Source organism: Schistocerca gregaria, chromosome 6 (assembly GCF_023897955.1).
Source record: "Schistocerca gregaria isolate iqSchGreg1 chromosome 6, iqSchGreg1.2, whole genome shotgun sequence".
Classification (NCBI taxonomy): Eukaryota; Metazoa; Arthropoda; class Insecta; order Orthoptera; family Acrididae; genus Schistocerca; species Schistocerca gregaria.
In genome coordinates this window covers 40,987,244-41,001,421 of record NC_064925.1, presented here as the reverse complement: position 1 = coordinate 41,001,421, position 14,178 = coordinate 40,987,244, and the positions used below count along the sequence as shown (strand labels likewise).

At 43.4% G+C, this 14,178-nt stretch overlaps 1 protein-coding gene across 3 annotated transcripts in view; it reads left to right on the top strand.

Annotated features, from left to right (window-relative positions):
- The window catches only part of LOC126278137 (uncharacterized), a 500,725-nt gene that overhangs the window by 138,736 nt on the left and 347,811 nt on the right, over positions 1–14,178 (top strand). For all 3 annotated transcript variants that reach the window (XM_049978028.1, XM_049978029.1, XM_049978027.1), the window contains exon 6: positions 4,265–4,503. In XM_049978028.1, coding sequence (XP_049833985.1) covers positions 4,265–4,503 — 239 coding nt within the window. The remainder of the gene's footprint in view (positions 1–4,264; positions 4,504–14,178) is intronic.

Here is a 14,178-nt window from a genome sequence, read left to right as displayed (position 1 = left end):
AGCAGTGGTGCATGTCGTAACTGGCGTTCTTCTGCCACCAAGTGTGAGAGAGTCAGAGGTGCAGGTGCTGTCAAATGCCAGGACGTTTGTCTCAGTGTGGCGCTGTGTGATCCCGGCTCCTTTGTTGTCACGACATCAGCAGGGCTCAGTTAGCAATAACACTCTTTATTTGGTAAGACGCCGATGCAGAGATTGATGGCAGCGACTCACTGGTGTGCGTAGATCTCCAAGCAGCAGTTGCTACCTGGGCAAATCTCGCACCAGTTGGAAGTGTGAGTATGCACGGAGGCTGGGTACTGCCCGAGTGAAGTGGCAGCGGTGCAGGACTGACGTCACATGTACAGCGGACAGCAGCTGCACGTGCTGGGAAGCCGGTTTCTCCCAGTTGTCAGCGAGGCGCGTGTATGACTGCTAGAAGACGTCCAGAGACTAGATCATGTCGCCCTAGACGTGATCCCCTCTTGCTGGCATTGGCTAGAGCCCCACTATCATCAGGTCTACCGGCAGTCTTAATTGCGATAGGCCCTTGAATTCGGTCACATAGGTGACGGAGGAAGAGCAGAATTTGGCCATGGCATACGGAAATCCATCTGACCACTGTAGTGCACTGGGGTGTTGCACAATGCTGTGCCAGGGGTGCACCAACTCCAACTGGAAGCTCACACTCCCACCTCTACACAGGTTGTGAAATGGGCGTGGAAGTGTGTTGCTGGAACACTGTCTACAGCCAAGGTAGTTTAACTATTATTATGTGGCTATTGTAAGGGACCCGTGATCTCACAAGCATTGATGCTAGTATCTGACACTCAGGTCGATATCAGACAGGAGCCGATTGTCGAGTGCTGCAGGAGGCAGTGAGACATAGTGTCGAGTGCGGAGCAGTATGGGAGAGTGACGAGTGACGAGTACTGCTGGAGAGACAGGCAAGAATGGTGGCCGAGGACATTTAGCGGAATATGACGATTGAGTTCGGCCCCCTGATCGTCGTGGGGTGGACCCTCATCGATACCGATCCGCGAGTGATATGAAACCAAAAGTACCAGTGCCGAATTACGTGTTTCGCGTCAGCCAGCAACAACCATGGATTTCAGTGAGGATTGTTGGGAATGTTAACCATCAGCATTGCGTGTGACGATGTACTGAAAATCAGCAATCAATAAAAAGAGATAACCGTAATTAGGCGTGTAAGGCGAAGGTAGCAACTGCCTCAGCATTCGTGTGTTAGTAGGAAATATACACTCCTGGAAATTGAAATAAGAACACCGTGAATTCATTGTCCCAGGAAGGGGAAACTTTATTGACACATTCCTGGGGTCAGATACATCACATGATCACACTGACAGAACCACAGGCACATAGACACAGGCAACAGAGCATGCACAATGTCGGCACTACTACAGTGTATATCCACCTTTCGCAGCAATGCAGGCTACTATTCTCCCATGGAGACGATCGTAGAGATGCTGGATGTAGTCCTGTGGAACGGCTTGCCATGCCATTTCCACCTGACGCCTCAGTTGGACCAGCGTTTGTGCTGGACGTGCAGACCGCGTGAGACGACGCTTCATCCAGTCCCAAACATGCTCAATGGGGGACAGATCCGGAGATCTTGCTGGCCAGGGTAGTTGACTTACACATTCTAGAGCACGTTGGGTGGCACGGGATACATGCAGACGAGCATTGTCCTGTTGGAACAGCAAGTTCCCTTGCCGGTCTAGGAATGGTAGAACGATGGGTTCGATGACGGTTTGGATGTACCGTGCACTATTCAGTGTCCCCTCGACGATCACCAGAGGTGTACGGCCAGTGTAGGAGATCGCTCCCCACACCATGATGCCGGGTGTTGGCCCTGTGTGCCTCGGTCGTATGCAGTCCTGATTGTGGCGCTCACCTGCACGGCGCCAAACAGGCATACGACCATCATTGGCACCAAGGCAGATGCGACTCTCATCGCTGAAGACGACACGTCTCCATTCGTCCCTCCATTCACGCCTGTCGCGACACCACTGGAGGCGGGCTGCACGATGTTGGGGCGTGAGCGGAAGACGGCCTAACGGTGTGCGGGATCGTAGCCCAGCTTCATGGAGACGGTTGCGAATGGTCCTCGCCAGGAGCAACAGTGTCCCTATTTTGCTGGGAAGTGGCGGTGCGGTCCCCTACGGCACTGCGTAGGATCCTACGGTCTTGGCGTGCATCCGTGCGTCGCTGCGGTCCGGTCCCAGGTCGACGGGCACGTGCACCTTCCGCCGACCACTGGCGACAACATCGATGTACTGTGGAGACCTCACGCCCCACGTGTTGAGCGATTCGGCGGTACGTCCACCCGGCCTCCCGCATGCCCACTATACGCCCTCGCTCAAAGTCCGTCAACTGCACATACGGTTCACGTCCACGCTGTCGCGGCATGCTACCAGTGTTAAAGACTGCGATGGAGCTCCGTATGCCACGGCAAACTGGCTGACACTGACGGCGGCGGTGCACAAATGCTGCGCAGCTAGCGCCATTCGACGGCCAACACCGCGGTTCCTGGTGTGTCCGCTGTGCCGTGCGTGGGATCATTGCTTGTACAGCCCTCTCGCAGTGTCCGGAGCAAGTATGGTGGGTCTGACACACCGGTGTCAATGTGTTCTTTTTTCCATTTCCAGGAGTGTATATCAGTTTGTACATCGCAACCTTTGTGGTCCTTAATAATAAACAAACTTTCAATCATTCCACTATTCAGTCTCACAACAGCTGCACTCGGTTGAAATACCCCCGAAACCACAGCAGAAAAACCGATAGCCTTTCATCTATTAAGCACACGGTCATATAATCACAATAATTAACTGTGCAGAGTGAAAATCTCATTCTGGAATTAACTGTTTGGCGGCTTCGATAAATTACACAAAACCCGATTAAGGAATTTAAACGGGGCTGTTTCACTAAGAAGGACAACTGTTAGCGTAGACTTGGACTGCAGAATAATGATTTCAGATTTCTGGTTTCCATGTCATGTGACGTCCTTATGACGTCTGGACTGACTGCCATGCACCTCGCCTACTGTACACCCACTCAACAGCGCTTCTGCTTTACTTTTCTATAATCTTATTATTACAATCATACCTCCAAATGAATCAAACTCTCCTTTGTTATTTAAGGATATTGTAAGAATTCTTCTAATAAGCAAAATACATATATTCTAACGTTGTAGAATATGCATTCCCTGGCTTAATGCCCAGCCTTTCTACATTTAAAACATATCACCATTGAAGATTGAGCTCACAGAGCATTATCGCCCAACCAGTTACACTGCCCACACTTAAATGGGCACATACCACCTTTAGTTTGTGTTTCCCATAAAGTCACAGGGTACACTGTCTTATACATAGATTCACTACTGTTGACTGTCTGACTCATTATACTAATCTTGCAGAATTGATTAAACCAACATCCTGCCTACTTCATTTCGCTTGCAGTCTTCGACAGTCATCTGCTCAATACAGTAGCCGATTTGTGAATTTCTTTGCTCTTCTCTCTCTCTCTCTCTCTCTCTCTCTGTCCCCTTTCTTATCACGCTCCCTGGTATTTCATGCCCCAGGTGAAAGGAACTACAACACTGTTTTGATTGTAGATACTGCAGAGCACATGAACTTCAAGCAAAGTTAATAGTTTTTAATCTAAAAGCGACTTTCTTAGTGAAATTACATGTATATACATAAGTAAAAGAAGTCTTGTACTCTTACATATTATACTGGCGGAACTTAGAGAGTTTATCACTTTTCTTGTTTTGGAATTGATTAGCTTTTCTGTGCTGGATTTCCTTTTCTGAAGCATTTTCTTACGATGTTGAAGTAGTTATAAGACTACCCCTGTATCATTTTATTTGTTAAATATTTCAAACGAAGAATTGAACGGAAGAAATATTTGAAACGTTGTGCCAAGTGACCTGAAATATGTTTGGAAGGTACCACGTTTTTTAGGCGTGTCAAAGTTAATATTAACAATTTGATTTATAATTGTTTAGTAAAATGTACGTTTTCGCAGGTGATAATTATCATACAGGTTTAGAAATATTTTAATACAATTTAAGAAATATTGTATTAATACTCATTATTGATAACACTGGTAAATTTTTATAGCTTACATGAAATATTAGGTACAACACTAGTCTCATACAGCATATTTACAGTTCAACAACTTGCAGGAAACTGAATGTCTGGTACTCATCTGAGTTTCGTGGCCGAATATGTCTGTGCTGTTTCAGAATGACTGTCTCCTGTTTCAGAAATACCCCAGGAAGACCGTTGTGTGGTAAATAATGGCAACTGCTCACAGATATGTGAAACTGTTGGATATGACACTGTCTGTTCTTGTCGTGAAGGATACACTCTCACAGGCGCCACTGCCTGCACTGCAGTGTCAACGTGTGACATTGTTCTGTCCGGTACTTCAGGAGAGTTTACTATTGGGGATGAGCCTTGCCAGTGGCTCATAAAAGCACCAAGGCGTGGTATCATAGTAATTGTAAGTAGTAAAATGTATCTTTAATATATTACAATATTTGGACAAAAATTGTCTTCTACATACTGTAACGTTTTGTACAATTATAACAGCTCACTAATTGTGATGTAAACCAATTAAACGAGTCGCTATTGGATTCAAATCTATAAGTGATTAAAAAATTTATTATACTGTTTGTGTAAAAGCAATATTAACGTTATGTTACAAGTATTTTAAATTCACAAATATAGTCTGTGCTTCTGGGCAAGACATAATCGTATATTTTTTAAATTTTTAGAAATATTACACTCACACTCTGATGAGTTTTCTCCTTGATAATGAACTGTGACCACTTTAACTTAAAGAGAAAATGGTACGAGCTGAAAGTATGGCTCGATGGCTAAATAAGTGTCTGACTTGGAATTCAGTGGTTCTGGTGTACACGTCGTCTACGTCTTCGTCCGCAGGGCCCCATATGGTGCACGCAGCAGGGTCTTTGTACCGCTGGTAGTCACTCGCTCTCGTGTTTCACTCGCGGATGGAGCGGGGGAAAAACCTAGGTCAGCTAGGTTTAAGTAGTTCTAAGTTCTAGGGGACTGATGACCTCAGATGTTGAGTCCCATAGTGCTCAGAGTCATTTGAGCCATTAGCCATCACACCAAACAGGAGTTCTTTGATACCCCGTTTACCTGTTTCTCTCCCTTTGTTTGCCTATGAAAATTTGGACAAAACCTCATGGTGTAAGTTATAGGGAGTCTTGTTTTTGCTCTGCTCGCGCGTTTACAAAAACGTATCCAGTGTTAATCATATGACAAAATATTCCTTTCCGCGAGCTATCAGTTCCAAAAATCGTCGTTTCGATATCTTGAACCTTTTATGAGATACGACGATTTTACGACCACTTGATTCCCGAAGCGTCGGAAAGGCTACGAAGCGACGCGAGTGACCTGTTCGCGGATGTAACAACCAATATCTCAAGAATGAAAAGAGACATCATTCCGGTATCAACTTTAAATATAATTTAGATATATTGGTTACATTTCATTCGCAATAATGTATGGTCTTAAATGAACTATACGGAAAGTCTACACAATGTGATTTTACGTCTGCAAATTCTTAAAATTTCGTGCAGCCATGGCTCAATTTAGTGCAGCACAGGAACTATGACGAATAACGAAAATAAATTCTGACCTTTATCATTTAAGGATATCAAGCTATAGGTCGCGGAAGATTCAAATTTTTTCCGCAAATAGTTTTCTTAAAATCGGATGTTAAGTAATTCATAGCTGTCGTCACGTCCACTCCACTGCTTTGCCAAGAAGACACGTGGCTGTCGCTCTGTGTCGCGCATGCTGCAGTGACAAGATTCAAACACGTTTGATTTCAAACGTCGCCAGTTGCAGCGGGAGACAGGCAGCGACACAGATGTCGCTCACTTAGTGTGGTGTGCGTACTTTAAGACCTTCAGTACACACACCATCAGATTATATGACTTGTCGCTCTAACGAAGTAGGTGAGCGTCAGCAATATGTCTCGTGGTCTTATCGTGGCGTGTTTATCTTCTGCCGTTAGGTCAGGCGATAGAAGTGTCACTTGCACGCTTAGAGTAGCAGATTGACGGTGACCAACTTTAAACAGAACTTGATTAATTTTCACACACATTTGTTAAAATAATAACAAGCATACAAATTACTTAACTTGGTTCCAGATGCTATTTACAATTGACAATCTGACCTTCCTTTGGTATTGGTACGTTAATCTTATTCTCACATATCTCTGATACTTGACAAAGTGTCTATACATTTCTCTTCATGGCTATGTACAGGAATATGATAATCTTATTAGGCGCAGACTGAAACTTGACTATAGACTGGTACAGACAAATGCAGACTAATGCAGACTGACTAATCAGAGGTCTGTACGCTTGCTATAATACCTCGCGCGTTCATGTATCACTGCGAGAGTGTGATCCACGAGGAGAAAAGGTTCTACGTTAGCAGCAATCTCATTGACTGTGTCACATATTAATACGCGGATCGGCGGAAGCAGAATTTGGTCCGTCTCTATGGCAGCGCCATCTCGTAGTGCGGAGACGGACGAGCGCTCCACCTGCTGTTGTTGTGCTTAGTGGGGCACGCTCTAGTGGGAAAGTTGTGTACGCTCTGACAACGCGGAACTATGTACACAACACTTACGACACTTCAATGACTGCACCTGCTGTTGTGTTTTGTCGCCTGAAGCTGTCGCGCAGTGTTGCTCGCATCTGTCGCCCACGTAGGACACGGCCTTAGTCAGTGCAAATCTTAGAACTTCAGCGACTGCCTTCACCACTCCATTAAACCAAAAGAGCACAAAATGATACAGATTTTCATTTTTTTTTCGTTTAACGCTATGCTTTCTAACTCATAAACAGCGTTACTCATAACCTTCAGATTGTATAGTTCAAGATGTCATCATATGTACAATACTAGAAACACAAATAAAACTTTTATAAATGCACTTATAGGAACTTGTGTACCAACGCGCCGAACATAATCGCCACGACTTACACACCAACTTATTTTTCTCGGGTAAATTTTGCCTCCAGTGGTCTATTACATACTTAGCATTCCTCATGTCGTATGCTGCATGTGCGCTGGTTACTACATTGTCGTTACTGCACGATGTACACTCGTTTTATAGAATGTATTTCGCATGAGAACCCAGCTATAATGTTAAACAATCTTATGTTAGCCAGAGTGAGTGCAGAAACATCTCCTGTAGATCGCTATTGATGATAAACTTAAAACCCAATGCATCGAGATCACCTGGGCTGCAGTTGTTTGGTCTCACTGTACAGCCCCTCCCCCCCCCCCCCCCCCCAATCTCCGGTCCATTTTTAAAATAAGTAGTACCTGGCGCCTCAGAATGCACGATATTAACATTTTTTATGCAGTTAGTGCCATAAAGATTTTCTTTCACTGACACAGTTCATCATGTCTTTATTAGTTCTCTGATCTAATCATCTAACTTTCATCATCCTTCTATATCGCCTTACTGTGAAACGTCTGTTCTCTTTTTATATCTGATGTCTGCTGTCCACATTTTGCTTTCCATATGACAGCACGTGGGGTAAATACTGTCTGACAATGCGTTCCTAAATCATAACACATTAAAAACAATATAAAATGATTATTATATTTATCAAAGTGAATAGAATATCAGTAGTTGCAACCGAATTTTTAGTATTCTTTGCGGACTTAGGAAGCAATCGCAGCTTCTACCTGTTATTGAGTGACTTAGCTTGTTACAAAATACTGAAAGCCATTGTTCTCGAGGGAATTTAATGGACACAGTGAGTTAATCAGTTGTTCGTATTTGTGGCAGAATATCCAGGAGAATTACCTATTTAGAAATTGGAATATAGATTATGTTAATCTGTTTGTTGTGTGATTGTTACAATTTGAACCCATAAATGGAAGGATGTGCAGACTCAGACTAATAGGGAAATTTAAAAATACATCAATAGCGAATGCACATGCACCAACAGAGGAAAAAGTGAATATAAGCAAAGAACAGTTCTACGAAGACTTGGAAAAAGTATGGTGTGCAGTAGCTAAATATGACCTGATGCTAGTAACAGCAGATTTTAATGCTAAGATAGGGGGGAATGAATATCTATATAGAGTTTCTGGAAAATATTCGCTACACGAATAAAACAATGAGAACGGAGACTTACTACGCCAATTCGTAGCAAGAAATAATATGATTATTAAACGTACCTGCTTCCCACACAAAAGGATCCATCTGGGTACTTGGAAGTCTGCAGTCAATGGAGTAGTCGATAAGAATGACCATATTTTGGTGATCGCGCTCTACTACACGTCAGTTGTTGATCTACGGAGCTGCAAAGGACCAAATTGTGACTCAGACCGCTTTGTGATCAAATCAGTCTGTCACTAACGAACAGGAAAGATGATGAAATGGAATACTGACAAACTGAAAATCCCTGATGAACTATAAAAATACCAAGTAACACTAAACAGAAAGTTGAGCAATATAGAGACTGCAGTAGGAGTAGACGAAAGATGGAGCAGGATTGAAAAAGCCTTTAAAGATGCTGCAGAAGAAACAATAGGCATAAGAAGGATCAGAAGAACCGAGGAATGGTTTCACAAAAATTGCAGGTCAGCAGTAGAGGAAAAGAACAGGGCAAGAAGAAAAGTGCTACAGAGAGAAACCAGAAAGAATGTTGAACAATATAGATAATTAAGGAGAAGAGCTTACAGACTGTGCAAGAGAAAGAAAAGAGAGTGGACTAAGAAGAAATTTCAAGAACTAGAGGAGTTAAAGGAACAGAGTGAAATAATAAAGTTCTATCATGTTGAAGGCAAAATAAAGAACAGATTCCAGCCAGAGATAATGGTATGCTCCTGTAAAAATGGGAAACTGACAAGGCAGGTAAAAAAAGATGGCGGGAAGGTGGGCAGAGTATTCCAAAGGTACACTAAGCATCACCCTAGAAGATGAAGAGACAGCTGCACGGGAGGGTGGAGCTAGGAGTAGACAGTGATACCAATGAGGCAAGAAAGCCAACACTACAGGAGGTCTCCCAGGCTGTGCACAAGTCATAAAAACAATCGAGCACCTGGGGAAGACAGCGTAATCCCTGAAATAATAAAAACTGCCGGTGAGGCTGTAGTAAAGAAACTGCACACATTAATATCAGATATATGGGAGAGAGAAACTACGCCAGATAATTGGAAAACTGGAAGAATAATCCCCATTTATAAGGAAGGTGACAGAACAGCATGTGGAAACTATAAAGGTATAATACTCCTAAGCACAGTTTATAAGATCATCACAATTATATGAAACGAAAGAGTAGAGAAGTGTGCCGAAGACATAATACGGAATAGCAGTGTAGCTTTCGACCGGACAAAGGAACAACTGATCGAATATTTGTGATAGGACAAATGATGGAAAAGTTCTATGAATATAATATACACCTGCATATTCTACTTATCAACTTCAAACAAGCCTTTGGCAGCATAAACCGGCAAGAACTGTACAGAGTGCTGTAAGAAGTTGGTATATGTGCTAAACTAGTAAGGCTAATCAGAGTGACAGTGACAGAGACAAGAGCAAAAGCATAGGTCCTTAGCAGAACAAATGGAAGCATTGACTCTCCACTACCCTATTCAATATAGCCCTACACAGTGCAGTAAATAAAGTCAACAAAAGAGGTACCATGTTCATTAAAACTAGCCAGATACGTGCATAACCTGATGGCATTACTATAATAGGAAGAAATATCAATACACTCTAAGGAACATGCCGGGCAATGGAAACAGAAGCCTTAAAAATTGGCCTCATAGTAAAATATAAACTAGTGTCACAATAAGAGGCCTGAAGAACCTCTAAAGAGCTAAACAGCAATGGGAAATGTTTCAAACGACTGTCCTCTTTTAACTTCTTGAGAGCTCTAATAACAAAAGATAACAGTATTGGAAAGGCTATGAGGGAAAGAGTGCAAGGAGGAAATACTTCGCAAATATGAAACTTCTCAGAAATAGCCATGTTACAAGGAAAACAAAACAGGTAATATATACCTCACTAGTCCGCACAGTTATCACATACGGGTCGGAGGTATGGACGTTGACAGAACATGAGAAAAATGCACTAAGAACCTACGCAAAATCTATAGTCCGGTAAGGGAGGAAGAAGACTTGAGAATACGCTACAACTCAGAGTTACAAGTGTTAGTATAAGGTTGGGACATAATAAAAATTGTGAAATCACAGCAAATACGATGGGTAGGACAAGTAGAGAGAATAACAGAGGATAGAATTCCAACGAAAATGATGAAAGGCGTGATCCATTCAGGTAGGCGAAAAGGGAGACCTAGAAGAAGACGGATTGACGATGTAATAGTGGATCTCATCAGTATGGGAGACCAGGGGTGGAACAACATCAAACAACCGAGAAATGTGGACGAAGATCTGTGAAGATACCAAGGCTCACCAATGGCTGTAGCGCTATCGAGGAAGAAGAAGAGGACTGTTTCACAAATTTAAATGAAATTTGCACATAGAGATCCTGTTTGGTGTTGTACATAGATCGCGTTGCTACACCAAAGTTGGCAATGTGAATCGATGCGACGGACATTAGCTCGCTCAGAGCAGCGTCGCCCTCACACCAGAGGTCAGTATAGTGTCGGGCTAGCAAGAGCTCTGATCCAGTTTGCGATCTCGCCTGGAGGAGTTGACGCGATACCATGGGACTAACGTCGTAGCTAGATAAAGGCTCCCATGGACTTGTTCATTTGAATGTCGAACACTGTATTGCATGAGAACAGTTCGATAATCTGTGCACCAAGCGATGCTTCAACAGTCAGTAACAGTTGCACTTATCAGAGTTAGATAAATATTTTGTTCATTTATGTTAAAAAAGTTGACTGATGTTTCATGTGTTATAGTGTGATGAGCCATTTACCAGAGCAGTCAAGGAACTCGAAGTTTTGGCCGAACGGAAGTACTTTCGCCTGGTCAGAACACCCAGTGTCGCCATGTTCACATGACGGGTGCACTGACTGCTCCGTTCTCTGGACGTGCTTGTAGTTACCTCGCTGCGTAAGTGTGCCTTCTGGTTGCGTTACTCGTGTGGCCTACAGTACCTGTCTCCCTCTCATAGGGTTGTTTACCTGTTGGCCGCTTTTATCAGTGTCGGTCGTCATTCCTTTTCGGCTTTTCGATATCCTGATCTCAACATAGAGATTCGTAGCGGACATCCCGATCCGTTGCATTGCCTCCTGCTCTTCTGCAACTTCGTGCAGATATTAGGCCGGGAATCGGGCTGGGACGTACACCATCCTCTTGCCGCGTTACTTTGCTTCGTCCGAAGTTTCTTAATAAGTCATGTCGGCGCGTAATTTATTACTGGGCGTATGAAGTGCCTGTGGATATTAAGGCCACTTTCAATGGCCAATTCCGATTTTTTATTAATGAGAGGGTAGAGAGGCACGTTTAAGGCATCCCAGATGTCTGCATCTACATCTACATCCATACTCCGCAAGCCACCTGACGGTGTGTGGCGGAGGGTACCCTGAGTACCTCTATCGGTTCTCCCTTCTATTCCAGTCTTGTATTGTTCGTGGAAAGAAGGATTGTCGGTATGCTTCTTTGTGGGCTCTAATCTCTCTGATTTTATCCTCATGGTCTCTTCGCGAGATATACCTAGGAGGGAGCAATATACTGCTTGACTCTTCGGTGAAGGTATGTTCTCGATACTTTAACAAAACCCCGTACCGAGCTACCGAGCGTCTCTCCTGCAGAGTCTTCCACTGGAGTTTATCTATCATCTCCGTAACGCTTTCGCGATTACTAAATGATCTTGTAACGAAGCGTGCTGCTCTCCGTTCGATGTTCTCTATCTCTTCTATCAACCCTATCTGGTACGGATCCCACACTGTTGAGCAGTATTCAAGCAGTGGGCGAACAAGCGTACTGTAACCTACTTCTTTTGTTTTCGGATTGCATTTCCTTAGGATTCATCCAAGGAATCTCAGTCTGGCATCTGCTTTACCGACAACCAACTTTATATGATCATTCCATTTTAAATCACTCCTAATGCGTACTCCCAGATAATTTATGGAATCAACTGCTTCCAGTTGCTGACCTGCTATTTTGTAGGTAAATGGTAAGGGATCTATCTTTCTATGTATTCGCAGCACATTACACTTGTCTACATTGAGATTCAATTGCCATTCCCTCCACCATGCGTCAATTTGCTGCAGATCCTCCTGAATTTCAGTACAATTTTTCATTGTTGCAACCTCTCGATACATCACAGCATCATCTGCAAAAAGCCTCAGTGAACTTCCGGTGTCATCCACCAGGTCATTTATGTATATTGTGAATAGCAACGGTCCTTTGTCACTCCCCTGCGGCACACCTGAAATCACTCTTACTTCGGAAGACTTCTCTCAATTGAGAATGTCATGCTGCGTTCTGTTATCTAGGAACTCCTCAATCCAATCACACAATTGGTCTGATAGTCCGTATGCTCTTACTTTGTTCATTAAACGACTGTGGGGAACTGTGTCAAACGCCTTGCGGAAGTCAAGAAACACGGCATCTACCTGTGAACCTGTTTCTATGGCCCTATGAGACTCGTGGACGAATAGCGCGAGCTGGGTTTCACACGACCGTCTTTTTCGAAACCCATGCTGATTCCTACAGACTAGATTTCTAATTCCCAAAAGTCATAATACTCGAACATAATACGTGTTCCAAAATTCTACAACTAATCGACGTTAGAGATATAGGTCTATAGTTCTCCACATCTGTTCGACGTCCCTTCTTGAAAACGGGGATGACCTGTGCCCTTTTTCCAATCCTTTGGAACGCTTCGCTCTTCTAGAGATCTACGGTACATCCCTGCAAGAAGGGGCCAAGTTCCTTCGCGTACTCTGTGTAAAATCGAACTGGTATCCCATCAGGTCCAGCGGCCTTTCCTCCTTTGAGCGATTTTAATTGTTTCTCTATCCCTCTGTCGTCTATTTCGATATCTACCGTTTTGTCATCTGTGCGACAATCTAGAGAAGGAACTACAGTGCAGTCTTCCTCTGTGAAACAGCTTTGGAAGAAGACATTTAGTATTTCGGCTTTAGTCTGTCATCCTCATTTCAGTACCATTTTGGTCACAGAGTGTCTGGACATTTTGTTTTGATCCACCTACCGCTTTGACATAGGACCAAAATTTCTTAGGATTTTCTGCCAAGTCAGTACATAGAACTTTACTTTCGAATTCATTGAACGCTTTTCGCATAACCCTCCTCACACTACATTTCGCTTAGCGTAATTTTTGTTTGTCTGCAAGGCTTTGGCTATGTTTATGTTTGCTGTGAAGTTCTCTTTGTTTCCGCAGCAGTTGTTGTACCACGGTGGCTCTTTTCCCTCTTACGATCTTGCTTGGCACATACTCATCTAACGCATATTGTGCGATGGTTTTGAACTTTGTCCACTGATCCTCAACACTATCTGTACTTGAGACAAGACTTTTGTGTTGAGCCATCAGGTACTTTGTAATCTGCTTTCTGTCACTTTTGCTAAACAGAAAAATCTTCCTACCTTTTTTAATATTTCTATTTACGGCTGAAATCATCGATGCAGTAACCGCTTTATGATCGCTGAATCCCTGTTCTGCATTAACTGATTCAAATAGTTCGGGTCTGTTTGTCACCAGAATGTCTAATATATTATCGCCACGAGTCGGTTCTCTGTTTAACTGCTCAACGTAGTTTTCAGACAAAGCCTTTTTAAAAATTTGATTAGATACTTTGTCCCTGCCACCCGTTACGAACGTTTGAGTCTCCCAGTCTGTATGTGGTAAATTAAAATCTCCACCCAGAACTATAACATGGTGGGGAAATCTACTCGAAATATTTTCCAAATTAATCTTCAGGTGCTGAGCCACAACAGCTGCTGAGCCCAGGGGCCTATAGAGACATCCAATTACCATGTCTGAGCCTGTTTTAACCATGACCTTCACCCAGATCATTTCACAATTCGGATCTCCGTCAATTTCCTTCGATAGTATTGCACTTCTTATCGCTATAAACACGCTTCCCCCTTCACTGTCCCGCCTGTCTCTGCGGTATACATTCCAATCTGAGTTTAGGATTTCATTACTGTTTACATCTGGTTTCAGCCAACTTTC